This window comes from Mytilus trossulus, chromosome 13 (assembly GCF_036588685.1).
Source record: "Mytilus trossulus isolate FHL-02 chromosome 13, PNRI_Mtr1.1.1.hap1, whole genome shotgun sequence".
NCBI lineage: Eukaryota > Metazoa > Mollusca > Bivalvia > Mytilida > Mytilidae > Mytilus > Mytilus trossulus.
In genome coordinates this window covers 44291083-44304807 of record NC_086385.1, presented here as the reverse complement: position 1 = coordinate 44304807, position 13725 = coordinate 44291083, and the positions used below count along the sequence as shown (strand labels likewise).

Below are 13725 nucleotides of genomic sequence, written 5' to 3'. Positions count from 1 at the left end.
AGAGACAATGTTTCAGAAAAGATTTTTGAAACGAAGCAAACCTAATGATTTTTTTTGGTAAAATTTACAAATTTAAAAAAAAAGGCACTATATTAACGTTTCGATGAAAAATTGGCACACATAATCTTCTTACGTAAATACGAACCAAATGCATTTAAAAAAAAGAGGGGTTCATCAACTCTTTTTCCAAATTAATTACGTTTTATTGATAAAAATCAGTCAAAAAGGTATCTTTTTCCGATTTGTCACAGTTTGACGTCGCGAAAGTAAAATTTTACGTTTGCAACGTTATGACCTACCCCATAACTGTACCATATGCCCTGAAGGGTTCAATTGACATGTTTAGTAATATTACCTTTTATTGTAGATCTTAGCTGAACATTATTGCTGTTAACAGTTTATATCTAGCTATAGCAATATTCAAGATAATACCAAACAAACTGTAAAATGTCCTTAAAACTACAAATTTAGTGGCAGTAACCCAACAATGGGTAGTTCGATCCGTCTTAACATTTCAGGCCTGCTAGATTTACCTTTATTGAACAAATTTTCCCCATAGTCAGATTTGTTCTAAAAGCTTTAGTTTTTGAGATATAAGCAAAAAAAACAGCATTCTACCCCCTGTGTTCTATTTCTAGCCATGGTGGCCAAATATGTCGATGGATCAAAACTTCGGATAAATTTATAAACAAGATACACTTAGGAACATTAGTTGGCATTATTATTTAAGTTCACTTTTTGGAGTGATGAATTTTACAGACGACATTACGAGATTGCTGGCGATTATAGACTGTGATTGTTATCTTTTACTTAAGTTGACGTATATGTTGTAAAACCAACCCCATGAATTCTTTCCATAGAGAATCACCTACCGAGTGAAAATTATCATCGAGTATGTTCTAAAAAGAACGCAAACACCGTTGCCGTGTTTATAGCAGGATTTGGTTAATGTTTCCGGGCATCTGAGATCAGTATTTTTATCGTTTTTCCGTTTTATTACATTATATGTCAGTTGTCTATAAACCAACTCTTGAGACAATGTAATAAATGCCTTTATGTCATTCTAAATGCTGCTGGATAAAAGAAAACTATAAACTTTATCAATAACTAAATTCCTTAGCACAAAGTTAAAAATTTTTGTTTATTTAAAATAAAATAACAAATGTGAAGGCAATAAATAAATAAATTATACGACATGTAATTATGCATTTACATTTTTTGTATTACTTTTTTGTTTTCCATATTCCATTGGTTTATACTTTGGTACTAGAGAAGGTTCGTTGCAGTCTGTAGACGTTTTTCCAGAAATGCCATCAGATCTCTTGGCAACTCCAACAGTTTTTTCAAATGGCGGTCGTGGTTGAAATTTTCCTGATTTAGTGTCAAAATCTGTATCACCCTTTTGAGTCAAAGGTGAAGGTGATTTTTCAGCACCTTTGAATTTTGAGGCTTCTACTCCACTTCTTCCCGGAGGACGCAATGGCGTTTTATTAAATTTTGTATCCATTTTTGTATTCTCAGGTTGAGATTTTGTAAAATTTGTCTTTGGTTTTGCATTAGGTTTTGGTCGGTCGTTGTTTACATTGACCTTAGTTTTTGGAACGCTGTCGGCAGGTGACCTTGAACCTCCACTATTACCACTCAAAGCAGCAATTCTGTCTTTGATAGAAGTATCAGTCTTTAATTCAGTTTTGTCTATATTGCTCTGTTTATGTTTTGGAGACAGCAATAAACTATCCTCGGATAATGAACTTTTAGGTTTCTTCAGATTTTGATTCCTCTGTTGATTATTAACAGGGTTTCGATTATGTAAACACGATTGTTCTGAATCGTTTTTGCCACTTAATTTCGACGGCGGTCGAGGTTCCGAGGTTCTTATATGTCCATTCACAGTACGACTATCGCTTTTGTTGCTAGAAGCAGGCTTTTGAAGATTAGATTTTAAATTTACATTTGTATGGCTATTTAAAGTAGGAAGAGAAATGAGATGCTTCGAGGAATTACTATTTTGATCTCCGTTAGTAGTAATTGAAGATAAAGGCTTTCGAAGAGGAGGTTTAGATGGCCTTGAATGTATCTCCTGTAACAGAACAAATCGTTACATTATTTATAAGCAATTATGAAATCATTAACGATAAATATACACATTCAATTGTCATGCAAATACCAGAATATTACGAATTCAAAACATTTCACAGCCTTTTTTTAACGATTAAATTATGAAATATGTTCTATTACAAAATAAAAATTTCTCAAATATTTTAAAATTTCATATGCTTCAAAACGCATATATATAATGGATCGCAGACAAAAACATATTTCCATCAATTGGCTGAGAAATATTTTTCAAAACCCTTATTCTAAAGGCCAACTCGTCAGGATGAACCGAAACTGAACAATCGTATCACATCTCCATGTTGAGAGAATAACCAATATGCAACACATATAGTTTTGATAAATAACAGCATAATAAACATGTGTTCTGGCTTTACTAGTTTTAAAAATCTATAATTGTACACGAAACGTCATGCATACAAATTAAACGCATCATTTTTATCAAAATATATAGGTAAACAAATTAAGTGTAAAGTTATAACTTCTTCACTTATCATTTTTATATACAAAAGTTCAATTAAGAAATAAAATTCCAATACAAAACGTCTTCAATTTTCAAAAACCATTTAACATCACTTGGTTTATTGGCTTAATCCAATGTTTCAATGATATGTTATCAATAATCGTACACAAATGTTGGAAATTGATCATATAGGAACTTGAATATTGTTTGATTAAGATTATGTTTGTGATTCTTTATTATTTTTAATGTATTAAAAAGATGAAAAATTCTTTTAAATCGTTGAACATTTAACTAATAGAATGATTTTTAAAATGCATTCCTAGAGTAGGGAAATATAATAATAGTGAGAACATGAACATGATGAAGAAGGTGAAGTCTTTTCAGAAAAAATTAATTTAAATATACATTGACAGATTAGCATGCTGTTTCTTTCAATTAAAGGACACAAGCACTAAATAAGTTTTGAGTATTTCAGGTTTATGTGAACAATAAATTTAGCAGTTCGACTTTGACCTTTTATACATAGTTGATACATATAAAAGAGTGGGGACACGTATTTCAGAAGTATCAGTGCATTAATTAGTTTATAATCAGGATTATATAGATATAGGAAGATGTGGTGTGAGTGCCAATAGACTTTACAAAAAATGTTAAATAAGTTGAAGAACAAATTTTTTTTTCACATGAAAGTTATCTTCTCTGAGAAACATGCTACATTTGAGATTTTGAGGTTTTTTTAATATGTATTGTGAGATATCTTACAATATGAATAGTCCTAAAATTAATAATTGATAAACTATTTTTTAGTCATAAAGTATCACCGACCTACACATGTTAAGCGAAACAAAGGTCAAAAGTCAGCAAATATTGACCAGTTCTTCATTATGGTTATGTACAATGCATGTATTTCTTCCATAAAAGGATCTAGCAGTATACCTTCAATGTGGCAAAGTAAGCTATAGGTAGTATTGAATTTTATGTTTCTGGTAAACTGTAACATGCATGTCAATACAGTAAAATTTCTAAGAACTTCCTCCGTGTCAACCACACATGTTTAGTATATATAATCCAAATGTGTCTCTAATAGTCTACGAGAATCAGATATATACTGGTCTTTATGAAATAAATAAAGCTACATGTACCTTTCGATATAATTTTTCGAGTTTCCAATTAACATTGTCCTAAAGACTACAGGCGATGCCTGATTATAATAAAAGTTAAAATCAGATTCTTGTTTGAGCCATCTGTCTGGTTTTTTCTTATTCTCATAATTCAAATGAAATATAAAACTGACTGAATGATTTTTTGATTTGTTGGTTGAAGTTATGAGTCAGCAAGTTATTACTTTGTTTTAACATGTCGAGCAGGATCTGCTTACTATTCCGAAGCAACTGATACATGTATCACCCTTAGATGTTAGTGGGGTGCGTGTTGCTAAGTCTTTTTTTCAGTTTCTTTTTGATGTACGCGTTTGACTGTCCATCTGGTATCTTTCGCCCCTCTTGTATTACTGTGTCTATTCATTGACTATATGGACAATGGTCACTGATTATAGTCAGTACAGTGACTAAATGGACAATGGTCACCGACTAGTTCTTGGACTATTCTATTACCTGAATTGATCTTCCTTTTAATGGAATTTTATGTCTTCCGCCAGAGTTACCTCCCCTCCTATGTATATATATTCCACAAATAACAGCTATTATTACGATGGCAACTGATATTCCTATAAGTATCTCGGTAGTACCATCTACAAGGAAACAATAATAAAATAGATATTCTCTAGATATAAGAAGATGTGGTCTGAGTGTCAATGTGACAACTCTCCATCCAAGTCACAATTTATAAAAGCAAACCATTATAGGTCAAAATACATTCTCCAACACGGAGCCTTGACTCACACCAAACAGCAAGCTATAATGTGCCCCAAAAAATACTAAATTGTAAAATCATTCAAACGGGAAAATGGATGTTTCAAATCTACTTTCATTTTTTAATGTTTTCAATCTTATTTAGGCGGTAATATGTTCACTTCCAGTGTAAACATATTAGTAAAACTTTTCGCTGTATAATTTTCAAATGCACTGCAATAAAACTTAATAATACAAAAAGGTTTACGTGTAGGTAGAGAGTCTTTATGCATATCAAACATACCTGACTCCGTTGGAAGTCTATTTGGATCTGGAACACTAAAGTATGCAGAACATGTATTACAACAATGACTCAGCTCTTCTTTCTTGTAGTAAGGACAGGCAGTTTTATTACAAAGTGATGTAGGTATTCTGTCTCCGTATAAGCACCCTAAGTAAAAACAAAGATATATAATATGTTAGCCATATCAACTAAAATGTTACTAAAAGGTCTTACTTCGGCTATTCAAGTTGAAAACCCATTAAAGTAACCACAGTTATAATTTGGTCAGTGTAATTCAGACCAGAGTTTTAATTGTGCAAGTAAAATTTGGTAGGATTTTCTGCCTTGAAAGGCATTGTTTCTATCAGGACATCATGACAGTGAAAACAAATTGGCATAATACATGGTAGTCCTTCTGTTATTGATTATGTAATTACAAATGTGGTCTGAGGACTCGCCAACCAGTTTTTCTACTGATTCACGAATGCCAAATCAAGTAGGCCCTTAATCTTACAAGTAATGCTAACCTTGTTAATACCTATTTCTAACACTTACTTCTTATTTCTAATAATAAAATCAAATAAACACAATCATTATAGTAAACTGGGAAGTACATTCTAAATAAAGGCAACAGTAGTTTAACGTTTATCGAAAGTCATAAATGGATTGAGAAAAAACAAATTCGAGTTTAAAACTAAAACAGAGGGAAACACTTTAACTATGCGAGGAAAACAACAGAAACACTGAAGCGTTTTTATTCAACGCATTCAGTTCTTATAATGGTCTACAGAGCATAATTATTATTTAAGTATGTTGATGAAATTTGGTATGAAATCTTGGCATGTTAGATATCACCCTTAACATATGCTTTTTTCCCTGAAATAACAAAAATGAAGCATCTGTTTTGATATTCTTTTGAAACATTTGGTCATTGGATTGAAATGAATGTCTGACGGACATATTTACTTCTAGTTTTGAATAATGCACTTAACGAAATTATTTAAACAATCTATAGTATTGTGTTCAATGTACAACAATATTATTCAGTGCATTTAAATTTGTACTAATATTATCATTCAATACGATTGTTCATGATTGTCATAAACTATCATATTCATACACGCATTGTGCTAAACCGTAAAAGACAGTTGGCATATTTAAAAACAAATCTTTCATGATAAAAATTAAAGTTAAATATTGTTTTCTATATATTGATACTTGTTTTCTATATATTGATACACATTTAATCAAAATACAGCAACATTCTAGGAGGCAAGAATTTTTACTGCCATTGGTTATAAATTATAATCGTTGAAGCTTTTACAAACAAAAAGCATGACAACGTAGTATTTTGTTTTATGCAAAAAATACTGTAGCCCTTTTCACAAAAAATATTAAGTGTAAAATTAATCTTACGATAAAAAATATTAAATTGAATTGTGAACGAACATTTTAGACATACGATAAATTTTACACTTATGATTTTGTATGCAAAAAATACGGAAGTTTACGAAAACTTCAAAATTCGCAAGGTAAGTGAAGTAAGCATTGACAGGGAAAAACGATATATTAAAGACAAAATTACTAGAATCAAGAGGCTTTTGTATTTAAAACAAAATAACAACCCGAAAGTTATATACATGTCCCCGGTGGACAAGAAAGATATTCTAAAACGTCCATTGACATTCTCTTCTTTATTTACAAGCAAAAACAGATACGTTTTATGTTTTTTTCGTTTATTTAATGATGGTATGAAACTAAACCCCAAACGAGATGGATTGCGCTTGATTGTTACCTTTGATTATTTCTTTTGATACATATTTTGACTTTTGACTCGGGATTAGTTTTACTATGAGTATTGGTGTGTGTTTATATATTCTACATTGGCTAGATGTAGTGTTAAGGTTGAGATCTCACAAAACATGTTTAATCCTGCCCGCCTGTTCCAGTCGGCTTTTGTTACTCTTGTATGTTTTTTTTTAAATTTTTGTTCATCTATATGTTATAGAGTTTAGTATGACAATTTATTTAGTAACCAGCTCATGCCCAACTCCGGGTAATGATTTTCTCGCTGCATTGAAGGTCTATTGATTACCTTTGACCGTTATCTGCACTTTGGTGGGATTGTTTTCTCTTTGACAAATTCCCTATTTCAATTTTCCCTTTGAAATCTTTGAATTTGAAAAATGTTATTCTATGATGATATAATTAATTATCTGTCAGAGTGCCAAATTTTTCATCGTTTTATATTTCATTTGTTTGCATTAAATATGTTTAATGTCCGATTGTTAATTGTGTGAACAATGAAAACAAAAGTCACAAATACCAAAAGATGTATAGCAAGATTATAGTATTTTTCATGCATAGTAGAATATTAGACCACAGGATAATACACCTAATGAAACAAATGTCTACTTTATTCTGTCTTAAAGCTATCCTTTCCTCTATATCATGAATATCTTTTGCATAGAAATAAAACGGCCAATGCACATTCCAAAGCTTTTTAATTAACCGATTCAAGAATGATAAGAAATTTATACACTCGAGACGACAACGCTTCGATGAAACCCCCAAACCGGGACTTGAAGTTAATGTCCACATTTCCCTGCTTTGCAGAGATAGTAGACATGTTCTCCATCTTTTAAAAACACGTTGTATAAAACACGTTGTACATTTCAATTGACTCTTGCTTGTCATAAACAGGTTTTCATGAGCAGGGCTATAATTTGATACATCTGTAGCAAAAAGGATTGTGATGTATCATATGCAAAGCAAAGTAATAAATTTCAGTAAATGTTGTAAACCCTTGAAAGGTGTTGTTGTTGGCAAGTAATTAATAGTTTTATAACAGTGGTTCGTCGATACCTCGTGCGCCTTCCTGAAATGGTATCTGAAAAGTACATATTCATTTAAAATAGAAAAAAAATCTAAAAACAATTTGAAAGGTTCTTGTTATTTGTTTCCATTTTATCCCGTTGTCCGTCGAAAAAAACATAATGCAGGTCTATAGTTCCGCTGGTTAAAAATATGAAAATTGATAGCGCCTTTGGAAAGTTATGATATTGCAATCTTTTTAAAAGTTTACCTGTAACTCCGGATGACACTTTAGCACATGATGCACAGCATGATTGTCCAATTCTATCTTAGCAGTTTACCTGTAACTCCGGATGACACTTTAGCACATGATGCACAGCATGATTGTCCAATTCTATCTTAGCAGTTTACCTGTAACTCCGGATGACACTTTAGCACATGATCCACAGCATGATTGTCCAATTCTATCTTAGCAGTTTACCTGTAACTCCGGATGATACTTTAGCACATGATGAATAGCATGATTGTCTAATTATATCTTAGATAGTTTACCTGTAACTCCGGATGACACTTTAGCACATGATCCACAACATGATTGTCCAATTCTATCCCTGTAGCATTCCGTTTTGTCTTTTGTCACAATTTGTGTACATGTGTTACCACGATTATCCATAGAGCCAACATAATCACCGTGCGCACACTTGGCTGTAATTATACAAATATGTATTTTCAAATTCTGGAAATTTGATCAGATTTTAATGGACCGAAACATAAAAGTGCTGAACTTTCTCATATGTTATATACCACAAGGGACTAATTCATGAGTAGTTTTTCATAATATATCTATAATGTTTATATGATGACATAAAATAACCATTTGTACGTTTAGTTTTATGAATGTATATTTGATAGTAGCGCATGATATCTACCAAGGTACACATATATAGTTTATATTACGTTTAAAGCCCTCTTCCTGATTTCTTTCTATCAGGTTAATTAAACGAGTTTACGTTAATGACTCATGTTTAACTAATTGTGTAAGTATACATCCTTTTAATTATCATAGTGTCCGTCTTGATGAGATGTTGATATGAGTGAACTACTAGAATTAAAAAGCAATGATTTCAAAAATATTTATACATATATTGTTAATTGTTCTGTATCTGTTTTCTTTTTAAAATGTCCTGTACCAAGGCAGGAACATTACCAATGTTATATTATAGTCCGTTTCTGTGTGTGTTGTGTTTCTGTTGTTTAATAGTTATCTTACATTTGATGTGTTTTCCTCAGTTTAAGTTTGTAACCCAAATTTGTTTTTCTCCCAATCGATTTATGACTTTAAACAGCGGTAAACTTGTATTGCCTTCATTTGACATACTTTTGTGTAAGTATACATCCTGTTAATTATCATATTGTCCCTCTTGGTGAGAGGTTGATATGAGTGAACTACTAGAATTAAGGTGTTATGGGTGTCTTCCTCCATCTTGGATTGCAAAAAACAGAGGATCAAAGGTCCATATTTCCTACCAAGCTAGCAAAATTTGATGCAGGAATGCAGATATTTAATGTGAATTTTCATTTAAAAGAATCAATTTATAAGAATTTAACTTATAAATATAATATTTTTGCAAATGTTAATTATTTTTGGTTGTTTTTAATTGTTTTTTAAATTGGTATTTTAAAGGGGTAACTCTAATTCAGTGCATTTTCTGGAGGATTCTACATGAAATTTTCCTATTTTGTATTTTTGCCAGAAAAAACGTACGGTGACCATATCTTTTCTTTTGATATTCTCAAATCATTGTCTGAAAGCCATCTTTTCCTTAAGTATCTCACAATTCTATCATTTTGTTAAGTTTCTAATCACAAAAGGTGTTTTTTCCTGTATAATCCATACAAAATGTGTCATTTTGTCACGTCCTGTAGCTTGTAAAAATGCGCGGTGACCTATCATTTTTATTATATTTTTGAACATATATCAATAGATACTACATTTTGGCAAAGTATGAACAAATTCTATCATTTTTATTTTAGACTCCCATACCACCTTAAAAAGCAATGAGTTCAGTAATATTTTATACAGTTATTGTTACTTGTACTGTTACTTCTTTTTTAACTTCTTTTCTTAAAATGTCCTGTACCAAGGCAGGGAAATTGCCATTGTTATATTATTGGTCGTTTCTGTGTGTGTGTTACATATTAGTGTTGTGTTTCTGTTGTGTCGTAGTTCTCTTATATTTGACATGTTTGATGTGTTTCCCTCAGTTTTAGTTTCTAACCAGGATTTGTTTTATTCTCAATCGATTGATGAATTTGGAACAGCGATATACTACTGTTGCCTTTATTTATTTGTAAACGTACCAGGAGTGGAAGCTGCGCGGCTTGAGTACGTACATACACCATTTATACACCACTGTAAAGAATAACATCATACAGATATAACAATGTAAACAATGTGTCCATACTACACGGATGCCCCAATCGCACTATTATTTGCTATGTTCATTGGGTCGTGCAAAGTGGGGTCAAAACTCGAATTTGGCATTAAAGTTAGAAAGATCATGTCATTGGAAACATGTGTACCTCGATCAAAAACTTTAACCTGAAGCGGGACAAACGGACGAAATGACAAACGAACGGACACATAGACCAGAAAACATAATGCCCATAAACGGGCATACAAATCCCCCTAAAATGTGTGTACTTATATAAATTAGTAAAGATTATCCGGTTTTCTACACATTGATATCGTAAAACATCATCGGCGAGTCACATGCGAACCTTTTTTGCGAGTGAGCGGCTGATATTTACGTAATCTTTGCAAATAAAATCCGATTATCTGTTTATCGTTCATTTATATGTCTTTTCTTCCTTCCTAAGACAGTTTTACGCTTGACGATAGCAAGCTTTATAACGTCTCCCCACACATTGTGACGTCGCTGATAATGCCTGCTCTCGTCTCAAAAGCCGCGATACAAGAAATACGGAGCGCCTGAGCAGGGTGATAAAGGCGAAGGGAAGGATAATAAGGAATCTTAGCAAACATGTGCTAATGCCGTTTGAAGTAAAAAAAAAAAAGAATATAAGATACCGAAGGCATAATCAAATTCATACATCAAAATATAATTCACAGACGACAAACGAATCGTATCCGCAGCACAACATAATTTCAACTATTCCTCCGTGTTAACTAAGGTTTTAGGAAATTGTGTGCTGTCTCATACAAATGAGTTTTGCGGTTGGTCGCAAACACTATACGACCCTTTCAAATCTTCTTTTGTAATTTTATTTTCATAATATTTAGTGTCACTTAGTTCATTAAAACGAAATATTCATCAATTTTATAAGATTATGCTTAGTGTAATCATTATTCTTACATGTTTGCTGGCACAAAGTGTTCCATCAGCAGGCACCATACTTTTACAACCTTGAGTTGTTATGTCACGGCACCACATTAACCCACACATCTGTCTATAATCACCCTGGTATTGTTCCTACAAATACATAAACACATTAACCCACACATCTGTCTATAATCACCCTGGTATTGTTCCTACAAATACATAAACACATTAACCCACACATCTGTCTATAATCACCCTGGTATTGTTCCTACAAATACATAAACACATTAACCCACACATCTGTCTATAATCACCCTGGTATTGTTCCTACAAATACATAAACACATTAACCCACACATCTGTCTATAATCACCCTGGTATTATTCCTACAAATACATAAACACATTAACCCACACATCTGTCTATAATCACCCTGGTATTATTCCTACAAATACATAAACACATTAACCCACACATCTGTCTATAATCACCCTGGTATTGTTCCTACAAATACATAAACACATTAACCCACACATCTGTCTATAATCACCCTGGTATTGTTCCTACAAATACATAAACACATTAACCCACACATCTGTCTATAATCACCCTGGTATTGTTCCTACAAATACATAAACACATTAACCAACACATCTGTCTATAATCACCCTGGTATTGTTCCTACAAATACATAAACACATTAACCAACACATCTGTCTATAATCACCCTGGTATTATTCCTACAAATACATAAACACATTAACCCACACATCTGTCTATAATCACCCTGGTATTATTCCTACAAATACATAAACACATTAACCCACACATCTGTCTATAATCACCCTGGTATTATTCCTACAAATACATAAACACATTAACCCACACATCTGTCTATAATCACCCTGGTATTGTTCCTACAAATACATAAACACATTAACCAACACATCTGTCTATAATCACCCTGGTATTATTCCTACAAATACATAAACACATTAACCCACACATCTGTCTATAATCACCCTGGTATTATTCCTACAAATACATAAACACATTAACCCACACATCTGTCTATAATCACCCTGGTATTATTCCTACAAATACATAAACACATTAACCCACACATCTGTCTATAATCACCCTGGTATTATTCCTACAAATACATAAACACATTAACCCACACATCTGTCTATAATCACCCTGGTATTATTCCTACAAATACATAAAGTTGTCCCATCACTATACAAAATTGAAAGGTATTTAATCCAAAACTGTGTTTTATAGAAATGAAATTATCAAAACTCCTTATACAAAATATTTCAATAACTCGAATATAAAAATGACCATAAAAAAACTTCGGGATAGTTTATTCGAAAATTGTTAACCTTCTCATTTCTTGTAAAACGTATATGAAATGCTAAACCATTCTATCATGGCACATGTTAAAAATATTGGCTCCTTTATGAACAGCCAATAGATCTGAGGGCAGAAGACTTATAAGTTTTGTCGGTGTATTCATTTAATTTAAAATAATTATGTCTTTACTAAATTATATTTGTTCTTGTTTTTGATTTTGCAAAAAAATAAATATTTGTATATGACAAAAAAGATTATTCTTATAATAACATTCTTGTTGATACAATTATGAAGAGTAGTCCTAGATAATTCATCAATAAAAAGATTTTCTATAAATCATTGCAGATGAACTGTCGTTTCTTACCCGACAAAGCGATGACTTGTCTCCATGTCTACTCTGGCATTGCTCGTCCGCTGTGTATAGCTGTCCTGGTAACTTCGACAAATATGGCCTTATTTCATTTGGGTTGTAACTGGGTCCAAATGACGTTAAACAGTTTTTTCTATTCCTGTAATTTTAGAAGCTCAAAGGATTATATCTATGTAGAAAGTTCTTTGACATTATACATGATTCTGTGAGTTATCCACCTGAGATCACCCCAAGTTTTTGGTGGGGTTCGTGTTGTTTATTCTGTAGTTTTCTATGTTGTGTCATTTGTACTATTGTTTGTCTGTTTGTCTTTTTGTCTTTTTCATTTCTGCCATGACATTGTCAGTTTATTTTCGATTTATGAGTTTGATTGTCCCTCTGGTATCTATCTTCCCTCTTTTCTCCAATTATACATGTAAGATATATAACGAATGGAAGTATTTATAGGAAGTCCACAAAACATTGTTCAACAGAAGTATAAATTGATAACTAGTACTTCAGGGTTTATTCTATATTTCTTGTGATATTCTTTTTCATTTTTGAGGATTTCCTCGGAAGAACAGATATATACAGTATACTGTAAATGAAACACAATTGTATTAAGGCTCTTATTTTTGTTCTTCTCATCGCTAGATGCTAGTTTTGTATATCTTTGTCATAAACTTGCAAAAATTCACAAAATGAAACTTACGAATCAAGTCGACGAATAGTTTGATGAAAGTAATTCACAGAGCAAGATGAAAATCTCCAGGGGTTAGAATTACCCATACTTGGCATATTTGTGGCAGCCATTATAAAAAAATCATCCTTTTTACAGGAATTCCCCTGTCCGTCATGATTAGCACCAAGGCTACAATTATACAAATACATATCTTTTGAATCATTACTATTGATGCGATAATAGAAATTATATATTAAAAAATATTGCAGTGTTGAATGCTTTGAATCATCTTAAAAATGATTCTTTATTCTATTTAAATATAACATACGCAAAAAGTACAAGACCTCACATAATAGATTAATCTTTACTTGTTCATCATATATATGTTCTCCTCAAACAAGTAGAATCACAATAAAACCAAACTTCGAGAAAACATCAAAACGAATAATCAGTAATCATATGTCAAAAT

The 13725-nt window shown here is 32.0% G+C and overlaps 1 protein-coding gene across 3 annotated transcripts in view; it reads right to left on the bottom strand.

Annotated features, from left to right (window-relative positions):
- Positions 1-1174: 1174 nt before the first annotated feature.
- LOC134693935 (A disintegrin and metalloproteinase with thrombospondin motifs 6-like) overlaps positions 1175-13725 on the bottom strand; it is a 41600-nt gene continuing 29049 nt past the window's right edge. For 2 of the 3 annotated variants that reach the window (XM_063554885.1, XM_063554886.1), the window contains exons 11-18: positions 13287-13445; positions 12590-12734; positions 10903-11019; positions 9887-9938; positions 8078-8230; positions 4733-4879; positions 4192-4328; positions 1175-2080 (exon numbers count right to left, since the gene is read on the bottom strand). In XM_063554885.1, the coding sequence (XP_063410955.1) occupies positions 1202-2080; positions 4192-4328; positions 4733-4879; positions 8078-8230; positions 9887-9938; positions 10903-11019; positions 12590-12734; positions 13287-13445 (1789 nt within the window). In that variant the 3' untranslated portion in view covers positions 1175-1201. Of the gene's footprint in view, positions 2081-3340; positions 3354-4191; positions 4329-4732; positions 4880-8077; positions 8231-9886; positions 9939-10902; positions 11020-12589; positions 12735-13286; positions 13446-13725 lie in introns of all 3 variants that reach the window. The other variant, XM_063554887.1, reaches the window with a different exon arrangement.